The 14,814-nt window shown below is 39.5% G+C and overlaps 1 protein-coding gene across 3 annotated transcripts in view; it reads left to right on the top strand.

Annotated features, from left to right (window-relative positions):
* SPOCK1 (SPARC (osteonectin), cwcv and kazal like domains proteoglycan 1) overlaps positions 1 to 13,280 on the top strand; it is an 863,260-nt gene extending 849,980 nt beyond the window's left edge. For 2 of the 3 annotated variants that reach the window (XM_077326752.1, XM_077326753.1), the window contains exons 10-11: positions 1,636 to 1,773; positions 4,064 to 13,280. In XM_077326752.1, coding sequence (XP_077182867.1) covers positions 1,636 to 1,773; positions 4,064 to 4,254 — 329 coding nt within the window. In that variant the 3' untranslated portion in view covers positions 4,255 to 13,280. Of the gene's footprint in view, positions 1 to 1,635; positions 1,774 to 3,751; positions 3,833 to 4,063 lie in introns of all 3 variants that reach the window. The other variant, XM_077326754.1, reaches the window with a different exon arrangement.
* The last annotated feature ends 1,534 nt before the right edge of the window (positions 13,281 to 14,814 follow it).

Here is a 14,814-nt window from a genome sequence, read left to right as displayed (position 1 = left end):
AGATCTGTTCAGATCAGATTCAGGATGATTAATGTTCAAATATTTATGAACTACATTTGTAACATTTAGAAAATGGGCATGCACTTCAATATCTGCAGTAGACAGAAGTGGAAAAAATGCACTGGCATATAATGTATTAAATATATATAGTGGGATATGAGAAATTTCCCATTTCTGTGTCTTTTATGGAAGTAATGGCATGGCATTTGAGCAATATATTTTCCATCCTTTTTTCTCTTCATGGGAAATGGACTGGAAATAGCCCTTTTGACATATATGCACACTCTGCTGAGATGCTCTATTCGTGGAACTGGTGAAAGAAGCCTCTCTTATTTCAAGCAGTAAATCAAGTGGCATCTCTCTGGCAAAGAGGCAAGATATTTTCTCAGATATCATTGGAGACAATAAAAGTCTGCTTTTCTGAACCTGAAACTGAAGCAAGCAGCAGACAATGGAAATTACTATAGAGGCATTCATGGGGGGATTTGCTAAACCATCTCCAGAGAATAGAGGTTTCAGGGCAGGGGGCTGAACTGTGTTTGCCTTCTAACTGTTGTGGCTGGTGTAGAAAGAAACCAACCTTCTTGATAGAGAAGGAGCTTTTTTGGGGGGGGGAGTCACAACAGTATACAATGCCAGCTGGTGAGCATGTGCTTGTTACAAAATGAAAGCACAGCTAGATTTTTCCCCCTTTAACTTGGCTTCCGTGTTTGCAAATTTCAGTGTGAATAGTTCCAATAATGATACATCTTTCATACATGGGAACATCTAACAAGCAGATGGAGTACCATCCAGGAATAATGTATGTTGCTGGATTAAGAACTCATATTGTAAATATGGAAAATCTGCAATTAAAAATGAAACATGAAATAAAATTCAAAATTTCTCATCAGGTACTAAGGTACTAAAGACCAGAGTGCATTCTGTTTTGTAGCTGAGAACATAAGAGAGCAAAGAACCAGAGGATGTGCAGCCAGCCACATTAGTGCTGTGTAGATTCCTCATCTGGTTCCTAGCATAGTAGGGTCCTCTATGGCTCCAGCACCATCTACTATTCCACCTCTGTGACAGAAACATCACTGAAGTAAGTGATGCTACAAAAGAACCCAGGAAGCATCCCCTTTACATCTGTACAGAGCCCTCACTCAGAAATAGCTGCCTTCCTCATGGGAGGATGTTTGGATTACAACTTCCTAACATTTATGTGATTGTCATGGGGTGTCCAGGGCAGTCTCTTTGTGGTATCATCCATTAGCCACCCTGAACATTCCAAAAGTGTCCAACAAAACTGGGAGGGCCCCTGTTCTACAGACATATTTGAACACATTGGCTGGGTATTTCAGGCAGCCAACTTTGCTATAGCATAACTCAGAAATCTCCCCAGGTCAGTATTAACCTGTGTTTATCTGCCAGCAAGATGAAGAGTGGCACTGAGGCCCCCTTCCTCCCTCTCCTGTTGCTTTTTTGTGGATTCAAGGGGAACTATATTTATGACTGTTTCAACTTCTCCATCCAGACTGTCAAAGACAACCTTCATGTAAATTAGGGCCATTCTCATGCCGGTTTATCTTCCTACTTAATTCTACAACTGCACGTATTTCTATTACTGACAATGACCCCATTTGCTATCCCCAGGTGCTTTCATTCCACGGTGCAATGAGGAAGGCTATTACAAAGCAACTCAGTGTCATGGCAGTACTGGGCAATGCTGGTGTGTCGATAAGTATGGAAATGAGATTGCTGGCTCAAGGAAGCAAGGAACTGTTAGCTGTGGTGAGTAATGGCATGCCTCCCTCAGATAAAATGGGAATTAACGTGGGGTAAGCTCTTGCACACCCCTGTGAGATTGACTAGGAGAGCACAGAATGACAACCAGGAGAAACATATTACCTGGCATGACAAGTTATCTTCTTTGTATTTATAATGCAAATGTGCTCAGACAAGTCACCTTTCTTTAGCTTGACAAAATGAAACTGACAAAAGTATCTGGTGCATTTTTTCCCCTGCCAGTTTGAAATTGCTATACTTTATACTCATAAATTATACTGGGAGGGGTGTTGCATTGTTCATTTTAATGGTTTGAGCTTTAAATGAACACTTTGCTCCTTCTGCAATAGAAAGTACTCAATACAGGGGAGATATCAACCAGAGCTGCCTTAAGAATGAAAATGTACCTGTAGACTGGATGTCTCTTACGTCTCAGCAGCTTACTCTGAAAAGCTGTAGCTTATATTGGCATACATACACTCAAGCAGCCACCATCATGGCATAACGATACACCATACTGCACCCTCGACATGCCCATACAGGTGACAGTGTGGAGGAAAACCAATAAAAATGGACAAAACGTACCATTGGACTCACAATGTACACTCAGATAGTTTAAGAAGGTAGCCATCTTGGTCTGAAGTAAAACAGCTAGATTTGAGTCCAATATCACCTTAGAAACCAACAAGATTTTCAGGGTTTGAGCTATCAAGACTCAATGCTCCCTTTGTATCTGATTAATTTAACTTGATCTAACACTCATAGAAGCATTCTGAATCCAACAGAACAATGGTGATTAACTCTCAAAAGCATATACCTCCAAAATCTTATTTGTCACTATGGTGCTACTGGACTTGAATCTAGATAATCTGTATTTGCAGACCCTCCTAAACTGTGTTTTGATGAACCTCAAGATTCACCAGTATGCAGTTGTTAAACCCCTGCTCTAGTTGATGCATATGGTATCAGAATGTAGCCACTTTCAGTAGTCTTATTTTGGCATACCAATTGCAAGGATCATTTGCCAACTGTTTCACGTATAGCTCATGGTTATGGACATAAAGAGCCCCTGGCTACTCAACAACCACCTGGAGAGCCTATTTATGCAAAGATAAATGAACATAACTTCTATAGATATTTTTGCAATCATTTTATGTATGTCATTTTATTATATGTGAGTTTGGGGGAAGAGATTGTTAAAATATTTAAACGAACAGGTATATTAAAAATAAAATTTGATAGTCTTAAAACGGCTAGACTTTTGTTAAAGTTGTCTTATTACATCCATGTAATGCCCTACCAGCTTTTGAATATGATTGCCAGCTGCATTTTTAAAGCTAAAAAGTATACAGGGGGGAAACTTAGTGTGATTCCAGCATTTCATATGTAATATTTTTGCTGCTGCCTTTAAATACAAGACTATTATTTATATATGTCTTTACATAAGTCATATTTATGAGTTGGATTTAAAGTACCATGAGTGAGGCAAAACTCAAAGAACGGGAGCTTCCCACCACTCTCCACCAGCTGGGCCCTCAAAGTCTTATTTCTTGATGTCAGAAAACCCTCACAAATGCTGTGGGAGGGAGTGGGACTGCACTGGGAGGAAGTATCCTAAATTGCTATCTCCATTCAATGGAAGAACCACAGTACTTATATCAAGTGAAGATCCCAGTTGGATTTAACTCTTTTCTTTATATATTTAACTTGATCTAACACCCATAGAAACATTACTTTTGAATTCAATGAAATGATGTTGATTAATATTTTCTTAATCTTTCTAATATCCTTTGCTAAAAAGAAATAAAACTTTTCCTGTAGCATTTTTTATTGCCCCACTATGGATGTTAAAAATATGTCTGGCTCAATTTACAGTCCATCTTTTCGTGCCAATACCAGGGCAGAAGCAAAGATATCAATAGTGATGTATGTTATGGGGCTTTTATGAGGTACGCAATTTACTGAGACCAGCAACTCATTTCAGATATCTTCGAACACTCATCAGATGGTGGTGTCTTTCAGTCACCATTGACCTGGAATGGATTTGAACCAACAAAGTAGAGATGTAAGGTTCTGTCTTCAGCTATTGCTTCCTCTTGAAACACATGGTGTTGTGGGTACAGCAGAAGACTGTATGTTATTTTGAGCACATGTAGATATTTTCCTTTATTAAAATGTCTATTTAAAAAAAAATAAAACAGTCTTCGCAAAAAAAAAGTGTGTAAAGTAATTAGATAATTGAAATGTAGACCAAAGAAGGGTTTAAAATGCAACTTTGAATTTTTCCCTGTTACAGAAGAAGAACAAGAAACTTCGGGGGATTTTGGTAGTGGTGGATCTGTGATATTATTGGATGATTTGGAAGAGGATCATGAAGCAGCAAAACAGAACAAGGAAGGAAAACAGAAGATCCATGTAAGAGCAGCCAATGATGATGACGAAGATGAAGATGATGATAAGGATGATGAAATTGGCTATATATGGTAGTTCCCATAGCCTGAGGACTCATGTTTTGCACAATATCACAAATCATTTCATATCTTTACAGTGGTAACTGAAGCATCAGGCATCACCAGCCTAAAGCTCAGTCTAAAGGCATCCCAATATGCACACAGATCTCTCTCACAGCTGGGCTTCCCATTCACTTTACTGCTGGGGATAACTCCACAAGCACAATGGAGATGAGCATGCAGAGCTGATCCCGACATTGAAGTGAACTGGGAAGATCTTGCATTTTTGGGAGCTCCTTGGAGCTCTTTTACACAGGAAACTGCAGGATGGGAATAATAGTCTGTCAATTTGTACAGCGTGTTTAATTTAGAAGGCAGCTTCCCCGTTCTACTAGCTACTGTTTGGAATAACTGTGAGCATTGTTTCCTTTTACCAGCATGTTTAGTCAGATTTTTGTAGCTTAATTCAATCATGCAGCACATGACATTTTTGTTCATGGAACACAGAATACAGCAGGGAAGTCAGTGCATCAGAGCAACAGTCCCAGGTTCTTCTTATGCTGTCAATACTGAAGTTTTCAGTGACTGAATTTCTCTCTTTCTTTTTTGCGCCATTTGTTATTACTGTGCTTTCCGGTTTTCAGCAGGTGGTTCACTTTTCTTCTCCATCTGGTACTTGTTAAAAAAGGTCAACCCATCTTCGTATTTTGGCTTGGTCACCCACAGACTTGAAGTCAGAAAGAATTCAGTCGTAGTTTCTCCTCACTTCCTCTGACAAATGGTTGGCAGAGACTTGGTCAAGAACTCAGAGAAATCCCCCTCCTCCATCCCAAGACAAAGGAAGTGCAGGATAAGGTCTCAGATGACCTCATTTCAGCTTAAGTTAATCAGCATAGTCTTCATTTTGAGAGATCTCGATGGCATCCTCTGCCCTCCCCCCTTTTAGGGAGACAAACAGGCCCCAACAGGCATTCAAAGCAGATGAGGAAGAAATGTTTTGCAGATGCATTTCTTTATACCTGTGCAGTCATTTTGCAGGCTTGCAGATCTTGGATTTTGCTTTGATCCAGTTTGCACTAATGCTATGCAAGCTGCTTCTGCTTCCTGAATAGCCTACCACTGGATTAGCTGAAAATGCTTTTTCTTCATTTAGTCTAAATGATTCCTCATTTGGAAGTACTGAAACTGTCAAAAGCACTAACCATCAAAAGTAATAAGCTGTCGCTTCTTTATTTTAAATTGTTAATATTTATTTGGTCTTTAAAAAAATAACCCAACTTTCAGCAAGTTGTATCTGCGGTTAATATCACTCCTGGTACATACAACATATGATCCATTTATAAAGCCACCAAAGAATTCGGTTAAAATGATTCTATAAACCTCTCCCACATCATTATGTCTCCATAGCAGCATCCCATTGTTCCTCATTGCCACTCAGTGAAGAGGAATAAATATGTCATTGTAGAACTTTTATTATGTTCGGTGTCCTTACAAGGACAAAGAGTGATGACCACATATGAGGGTTTAGGAGAAAAGAAAACATTTATAACAAGGCCCATTTTTTTCCTCATTGAAATAACCCCATACAGGCCTTAAATTCTGCAAGTACTAAGGGCCATTCTCCATTTTCCCTGTCAGGGCAATTACTGTAAATGAACATGGCCTGAATGCTATAAAGAGCGCATATATTACTGAAAAAGAGCTACTTCTTTTAGTGTGAATTTCTGTGCAGCGCAGTTGTATCTATCTTGAGGCTACTGTTTGTTTTGTGTACTTTTCTGCTCATTTATGCTTTTTGCTTCTGGTGTCTTTGTGCAGTATACCATGCAAGACCTGTGGGTTATAATGGACCCTGTCCAGTACTGATGCCAAATGTCATACAGTTAACATTTCATTGTGACTCTTCCAACTGGTTTCAATATTCAAAGGGAGAATAGCCTAAATGCATTGAACTCCCCCCGATACAGCCTTTAGCTGTACAGTACAGCTGTATAGTACAGACAAACAATTAAATGAGCACTTTATACGCCAATTTGCAAAAAGAAAACTTTTAGGGCTACAGTCCAAGGATTTATGTGGCACATACTGTAAAACTATCTAATCTCACTACATGGACATGAATGGCCTGAGGTTGAGGCTGTTGGTTTTAGCTACAAAGGTGGGACATATGGTTTATGCTACTATACTTAAGTGCAACCAGAGCCCAATAGCACCTTAAAGACAATAAGATTTCAAAGGCATGCGTTTTTGAGAATCCAAACTGCCCTCATCATTTATCTGACAAAGGGAACTTTGACTCTCAAAAGATTATTATTATTATTATTATTATTATTATTATTATTATTATTATTATTATTAATTGTATTTCTATACCACCCCCCCCCAAGGCTCAGGGCGGTTTACATAAAAACCCTGGAAGACTTCTTTGTCATTATATTGCTGATGGATGGACTCAAATTTTGCTTTTCTGCTGTAACCAGCATGAATAGGAACCTGAAACTGTACTTTAACTGGGGTCCAGTGCCTTGTGAATGAAGCCCTTGGGTTCTGCTTTGTTTGGCAGTCAACATCTATATCATTTAGCAACAGATGGACGAGGCAGTTTTATGCAGACCTTGATAGCTGCTGTAGGCCTAGAAGGATATAAGTTGCCATGGAAACTGAGCTGAAGGTGCTTTATTCTTCCCTGTTACCAATGAGGAAAGGTGGGCTATAACTCTTGTAATTAATTAATTAACAACCAGGTTGGGGCTGGAATTCTCCCAGAATTACACCTGGGAAGAGTCTGCACTTACTTTGTTTATTCCATTGTCAATCCTGTTGAATTCAGATAGATTTGAACTCAGGTCAGTCTTCCTCTCCCCCCCCCATTGAAACAGGAAAGTGTTCTTCACTTGGTTAGGGTAGTTCAGAAGGGGGGGGGAACCAAGCCTCTTTCTTTCTTTTCTTGAAAGGGGGGGGGAGAGGAGCCAAGCAGGGAGCCTCTTTCTTTTCCTGGAGGGGGGGAGAGAGGATCGAACAAGGCAGAGGAGGGAGAAAAAAATCCAAGACCGACAGAAGTTGAGAGAAATTAGGGGCTTCTCCTTTAATGCAAGCTTGTCACATGGGTACCTTTGGACAATCAGGGCGTCTCTACCACGGAGGAGAGCCCAGATTCAAAACAGCCTGCTTTCTCAATCCAAATCTTAAAATATTGAGGCTTAAAAGCACTCTAAGATATTGCAGAATAAAGGTAGGGCCACTCCGGATCAATCCTTCTTGCTGCAGAAGGAAAATTTAAATCACCCAAAATCAAAATGGAAGTTGCATTCTGTGTAGATGGCAGGGACTGAATCTACCTGGGATTGGAATAAAAACTTTGTGCAGTTTACACCCTGCTCTCCAGATGGCAGAGATCATGAGGACATGACAGTTTCAGAGGTTCAACTGTATGGCATCACATCCCTGCTGAGTTCTCTTCCTTCTCCTTCTCCAATCCTTGCCTTTTCCAGGCACAGCCCCCAAATCTCAAGGAATTCCCCAAGCCAGAACTTTCAACCCAGCCATCCTAGTAAAGATAGCTAACCACCCTTGAAACACAGTGACAGCAAGGGACAACTGCTGAGTCTGCAGTTGCTGCTTCATCAGCAATGGGACAGGCTCTTATCGGAACACCAGTGCAATGAACCCAGTTTCATTGCCTGCTAACCTACAAGACACCATGCTCACAGGGCAATTCCTGAAAGCCAGTTACTTGAATTCAATGCAGTTTGCTTCCAAAGAAAAAATTAAAATGATGCTAGCCACTAAATGTCTGAAGTGTAAGGGTGTTGTGGATTGTGTTATTAATCTCTATTGGAGTCTTGATGGTGCTGCTATCACTTACTGCAATTAGTACCCAACAGCAACCTAGAACTTTCCATTTCACCATAGAGGCTACTAATTTACTTAATTTAATAAAACCAGTTAACCGTTGTTGTCGCTTAAGAAAATTGCTATGATTTGTTAAATACATTTTGGGTCTTCTTGTGCATGCACCAGATTATGAAGGGGGATTTTGATACAAATTTGTTTGAATTACTGTTATATATGTAATGCTATGGGGCCCTTAAGCATGACATATTTTAGGACCTCAGCATGTCTTAATCCAGCCCTGGCACATACCAGCAGTGTGGAAACAGCTTCCTCTGGAGCAGGGGTATTCAAACTGCAGCCCTTCAGATGTCCATGGACTACAATTCCCATGAGCATTCGCTGGCAGGGGCTCATGGGAACTGTAGTCCATGGACATCTGGAGGGCTGCAGTTTGAATACCCCTGCTCTGGGGCAACCCCTTTGTGTTGGAGCCTGTACATGCAAATTCCAATCTAGGTTTGCCAGTTGCAACTCGCGGCAGGCAATTTCCCACCTCAGTGTGCCATTCACCACACCTAGCCAATGGAGCAGCAGGATAAAAAATTAGGGGGCAGAAGGATGAAAAAAATTAGAGGGACTGATGTCTGTATTCACCTGGAAATGAATTCATGGCATCAGCCATGTTTCACTTATCAGGTGCTGTCCACTCAATGCTCCTGGAGGTTGGCACTACATGGTTGGTAACCCTATTCCAACTGCATGACCAAAATCCCATTTTTGTTGTTGTTTATAATTTGAATCTATTGCCACATTTTCATGCTTTTGAAAAAAAATCATTATGAAATCTGTGTGCAAAATGTTATAGTTTTTTTTTAACTAAACTCATGGTGATAGAGAGGGATGTGAAAATTACATGAAAGGGTGAATTCATAAAAATCTGTATAGGATTAATTGACACAAGTGAAACAAGAAGTTTAAGAATCTTAGTTTCAAGTAACCTGCATAAGAGAAGAAATCTTTAAGATATTCCAGTTCAAATGTGCTGAACAGCATACTTGTCAAGTCTTTAATGGTAGGGAAGGGACTTGATTTTCTGAGAGAAAAATGCAAAGTCTTAAGGGCATGATACAGAAATACCATTTACTATTGTAATTTTTGTAGGAGAACTTGAAGTAGCAATATTTGGATGCATTGCTACAATTCTGCCAAATTCTCAGTAGCAATTTAAGGGTAAGATTAAGCCTTCAAAGCCCTTAGCAGCCCATTAGAGCAGTGCCAAAGAAGCAATATGGTGATGCGCCTTAGGAAGCACTGAAAAGGTGCAATGTAATCTCCTAGTCAACATTCAGACAGCTGTACTGCCTACTGAATCTTTTACTCCCAAAGGAAAGAATTGGACATACAAGCTCTTGAAATCAGGAAAACATGGTAAAGGTAACCTGAGATGAACTAAACATACATTTCTTATAAGCAGTTTTTCCTCAGTGCAACTCTATAGAAGAACCAGTACAGCTCAAAGCCATGGCAGGGCCTCTACCAGGCCACAAAATAAATGCTGCAATTCATTTTTCATGATATTTCCGAGGGGGGGAGAAATTATAATAAATGTAGCTATTTTATCTAACCAGAATTGTAGTAGGCCTCCTATCTTAGTTTCTGTGGGAAATGTGTGTTTTATAACATCTAATGACTATAAACTGCTACCCAGATGAAACAATAAAAAGGTCACAACATGGGGTCATTTTAGTCAACAATATATACAATTTCAATTCAGTGTTATGAACCAGCAGCAGGTTCATAGAGATTACAGTCAAAAGCAGTCTGGATGCTCTCAAGAACAAGCCATACCCCAGCCCTGTCTCCAAAAGCAGGACTTTCAGCAAAACTCTTCCTTTTGACTATCACTCATCATTCATTCATTACTAAAACTGAAAGTATTTTCATATCAGCTGTAACTGTAACCACCATCCCTGAAACTCTGCCCATATTGTCTCTGACACATGAATGTTGTCATCCACCAAAAGATGTAGGAGTGTGGGTGGAATCAGGCTTCCTCCCTTTGGAAAATGGGCTCACGGCATAGGAAATGAGGGCTGTATGGGCTGTGCAACCCAGGCCTGATTGGCAGTATGCTGAACATACAGTTAGTGCTGTCAGTTTTGGGGAGTAAGTGGAGAGAGTGAGCAAAGGGCACTGCTCAACTTTTAGAAGGAAGGGATAAAAGTATGAATGAAAATCAAATTGGAGGTAGGAAAAGAGGTAGGAAAAGCAGAGGTGCACAGCTTACTACTGCATCTCTACATCTTGGTTCTCTTGGAGTCATAGTAATTGTTTTGTTTATGCCCACTTCCATCTATCCATCAAAACGCTTTTCCAATGCCACAGAACCATCACTGCCCTCACAACAGAGAACAGTGATACCCATAGGCTATGCAGATTTCTGAAGGGCTACACTGACCTGTCCATGTTTCAAGATCTTCCTGATCTTTAATGTTACAGAAGACTAGGCAAAGCATAATTGTTTGATCTCAGATGGGAGAATTCTTCCATCTTAATACATGCTTCATATTTATTAGGCCCCCACATAGGAATAATAACTAAGTTTTAGTAGAAAATCAAGGAAGGTAGGGAAGGTTCCAATAAACTCCCGTCTAAAGACAGGCAAGATCTTTTTTGTTTAACTTTCTGTTTATCAACTCCTGTCCATCTCCTCCAACTTGCTATGTCCCCCCTCCCCAGATTTTGATAGCAGAACAGAAAATAAATGAAAAAGCCCTAATAGCAAACAAGACTCTAAAATGTATCCTTTGGAAACATGAATTATGTGTATTAGTATAATGATGCTAAGTCATCCACATCACCTGGTGCCTGGATCACAGGACACACTTTCAATCTCCAGGTCTTCTCTATTTCCCAATATTTAGATGGCATGTAATCTATCCAGGCCCTTATGCTGTCACAAAGGAATTCTTCCAATCTTTGTTATCATTAAACTATGTCCTTGCAGCCTTTATTCCTGATTTATTTTCCCAGTGAGGCTTGTCATAACAAGCAACCAATGTAACATAATCTAATACATTATGTAAGAGCACAGGTGCAAGTACAGAAATGTCATCCAAAATGGTGGCATTCAACATGTGCATTTAAATGTCGAAGATGGCCATAGACTGTTCATGCTATATGTTTGTTGCATGTTACCTGCCTTGATGTGAATGGCTTGTGTAAAGCTCTTGGCCTAAGTTAACCTAAACAAAAAAGGTATTCCAGATGCCTATTAAAAATCAAAGCCAAGTAAATTATTCCCTATGTTTACAAATCAGAAACACAACTCGCCGTAGCATATTCAAAATAGAGACTATGGTGGATACTTCTGACAATGTTTACAAGCAAGTTAAAAATGATAATGTCTTTTCAAAGACATGTTGGGTCCTGATCAAGACACATTCTGAATCATTTACATGACTGCATCATCACAAATCCCCTGAAAAGAACAATCTGTGTTGACTTCAACATGTAAAGGGGAAAAGGCTGCTAGCATTCATCCTGAGTTAAATAAAATTCATTGAATCTTTTGTGGGGTTTCCCCCCCCAAAAAAAACTATCATGGCTATGTCTTGCTTTTGTCTGTCAATATTTATATATTTAAAAGTATAATTTGAAAGTCTATCTTAGGGTACATTGGAATAATTCTATTAATTTATAAACAGAATGTTAGCACTGGTTATCAGATCACTATCAATAAGTTGGACACACTTGTTTGTAATTAGCACCAGCTTCTAGATGGCTCAAGTGCCATTAAATTTACACTGCAGAGTTCTTTCTTTTGTGTTTTCCTCTTATTTCAGGACAGACACCAAGAAACAAAATATTCCAGTTTGTTAAAATATTAAAGAAATGAGGCATATGATAGACCCACTGGTTATATTCCATTGCCAAATTCAAATTCAGTTTCTTCCACATGACAATGAAGCTCCCAGGTGAAGCTTTTAACTTGCCTCCAGCTTGACTTAATTTCTCTTTCCATTGGAATCTAAAATATTCCATTTCCTGACAATTACTGACCTAATAAAAGTTATAGAAAATGGAAAGCTAAGAAACCTGCTACACAATGGAGGGACCAGTCTGTTATTGCAATCCTCAAGCCATTTATTCCCTTCATTTAAATGGAACCACTTTCAAGTGAGTAAGCTTAGAGGGCTGCATCTACATTTTGTTGCAGAATCCCTACCTCCAAAAATAAGCTAAGAAAGCTTTCTTCATGGACCTTTTATAGGCTGCTTTCACAAAAGACAGTGTTTGTTCACTTTCAGCTCAAACCGATACACTAGCAGCCACCCCGCACAGGATTAGATGTAGTTGAACTCATTGTTGGTTTTTTAATGGGGTGTGATGAGTGGTATAATCCTGTGGCCACTTGGGAATTAGTCCCATTGAAATCAATGTTTCAGGAAATATGGCACCTCTGTAATTGACAGTAGTTTCTGGGTTTATTTGAATGTTTATTCTACAGTTAGTGTTTCAGTGTGTAGGACACAAATTTGGAGCAACACAATTTGTTCGTCGGTGCTTCTTTCTGCATCTCTAGCCTTCCTTTTGGTAGACATTGGGCATAGGAATGCTTCATTTTTTTTAATCCACATTGTTCTATTCTAGGCAGCAGACGGACTTAGGGTACAATCAAGCACTTTTAACTACCATTGATGTTGGTGGCAAAGTTAAGCAGGTGGAAACCAATGGGACTTGCTTAACTTGGCTGCATTGTACCTAGAGAACCTAAGGTCATTGGTAGCAAGAGACCATTGGATATCTCAGCATTTTCATCAACTTTGTCATTTTCATTGCAGTCTCTTCTTTCTGCCATTCAGGTATCTTCAATGCATAGACCGCTTTATACAGTTAATACACATCAAAGAGCCCTTTCTACAGTAGGTGGTACTTGGTCTTTTATACTTTTCTCAATGCTGCTGATGTCCATTAATGTTTAATGTGTATGGTGTAAAGAGAGATCCAAATATTAAGTGTTTAAGTTTTATGTCCCTACTGTAGATGGAATGTACAATATCATAGTTAATTAGAGTAGCATAGTAAATTATGAATGCTTTTTTGCCCATGAAGACTTAAATGGAATGTGAACATTTTGCTGATTTCTTTGGTTAACTGTAAATGCTGAATTGTAGTCCTAAGTAGTTGCATTTTTGTCTGTCTCAATAAATTTTAATTTGTCTGCGATTCCCCATTGTCCAGCTTTGGTTTTGTTAAATTACTAGAATAAAAGAAAAGATTGTTCCACAAATTTATCCAGAATTATAATAAGCACAAAAATAGGTGGTCTGTAATAAAGATGGGCAATTTGTCAAACTAGGAAGAAGATCTGTTTTATGCATCACGAAGCTCACTTAACTGGCAGGATATCAGCGTCAAGATGCACTGACCATTGCTGACACAAGTAGACCACCATGAAATTGAAGAAACCCTCACTGCTAGCCTCCATGCATACAGCACTGAGCTGTTCCAGGCACAGAATCATAGAGTTGGAAGAGGCCATACAGGCCATCTAGTCCAACCCCCTGCTCAACGCAGGATCAGCCCAAAGCATCCTAAAGCATCCATTGGATGTGGCTCAGGGGGAGCCACATCCAAGGCATGTGGCTCCTCCTGAGATTCTTTTTGGGGTAAGAACCACTTCTAGCCTTCTAGTCTTCCTCCTCTCAAGCAGGTGGTTAGAATAATAACTATGAACTTCCAATAGTCCTTTGTTGGATGGGGTCACAAATCTCAGTGCAGCAGCTGCATGTTCACACTGATCCTCACACAACTAAGAAACTACCTGGTTCCAAGTTAGGGTGTGGGTGTGTATACCAGGATAGATCAATAAGATTATAATCACCTGACAGTTGGGCAGTTCATGATATGTTGCTAGTACAGTGGACTAGCAACATGGACTGCTTTTGTCTAATAGAAGACTGATTTTAGTACAACTTGTACAAGTAGTGCAGTATTACACATCTAGAACTTCTATGCAAACAACAGTAAATAGGAAAGAGCATCGTCCATAATGTGATTTGAACAGGAGAGTTATTGGGTAAAAATAATTCATTTCTACCCATGCAGGAGCATGAATCTGGGGTGGAGGAGGTGCACCGGGCCTAATGCTCCCCCATGTGGGAGCAGGAAGAGGCGGGACAACCTGCCCCAACTCAAATTCCAGCCTGCAGCCTGCAGAGACAATATAGAGAACTTAAGTGTAGTTTCCCTGTTTCAGTAAAAGAAGCTACGAGAGTGTCAATTAGAAAGATAGGTTATTGTTACTTGTTATGTTTATAATAGTAAAGTTTTATAGAAGCTATATGTGTTATTTCAAAATATATTCCTAAAACTCCCAACAAGGTTGGCCCAGGCTAGCCTGATTTTGTCAGACCTTGGGAACTAAACAAGGTTGGCCTTGATTAGTATTTGGATGGGAGACCACTAAGGAGGATTGCTACGTAGAGGGAAGCAATGGCAAGCCACCTCTGAACGAGTCTTACCTTGCAAACAATAGATGGTTGCCATTCGTCAGCTGTGACTTGACAGCACTTTTACACACACACAATCCACACATCTCTTCCTCCCGTAGGGATAGGAGTATGACTTCTTGGATAGTTGCAATCTGAGGGCTGAGGGTAAGGAGCAAAGGAGGAGGGCTATTATTATTATTATTATTATTATTATTATTATTATTATTATTATTATTATTATTATTATTATTATTATTATTATATTT

This window comes from Paroedura picta, chromosome 3, assembly GCF_049243985.1.
Source record: "Paroedura picta isolate Pp20150507F chromosome 3, Ppicta_v3.0, whole genome shotgun sequence".
Lineage (NCBI taxonomy): Eukaryota > Metazoa > Chordata > Lepidosauria > Squamata > Gekkonidae > Paroedura > Paroedura picta.
The sequence above is the reverse complement of the archived record's forward strand: the minus strand, read 5'-3'. Positions and strand labels throughout refer to the sequence as shown.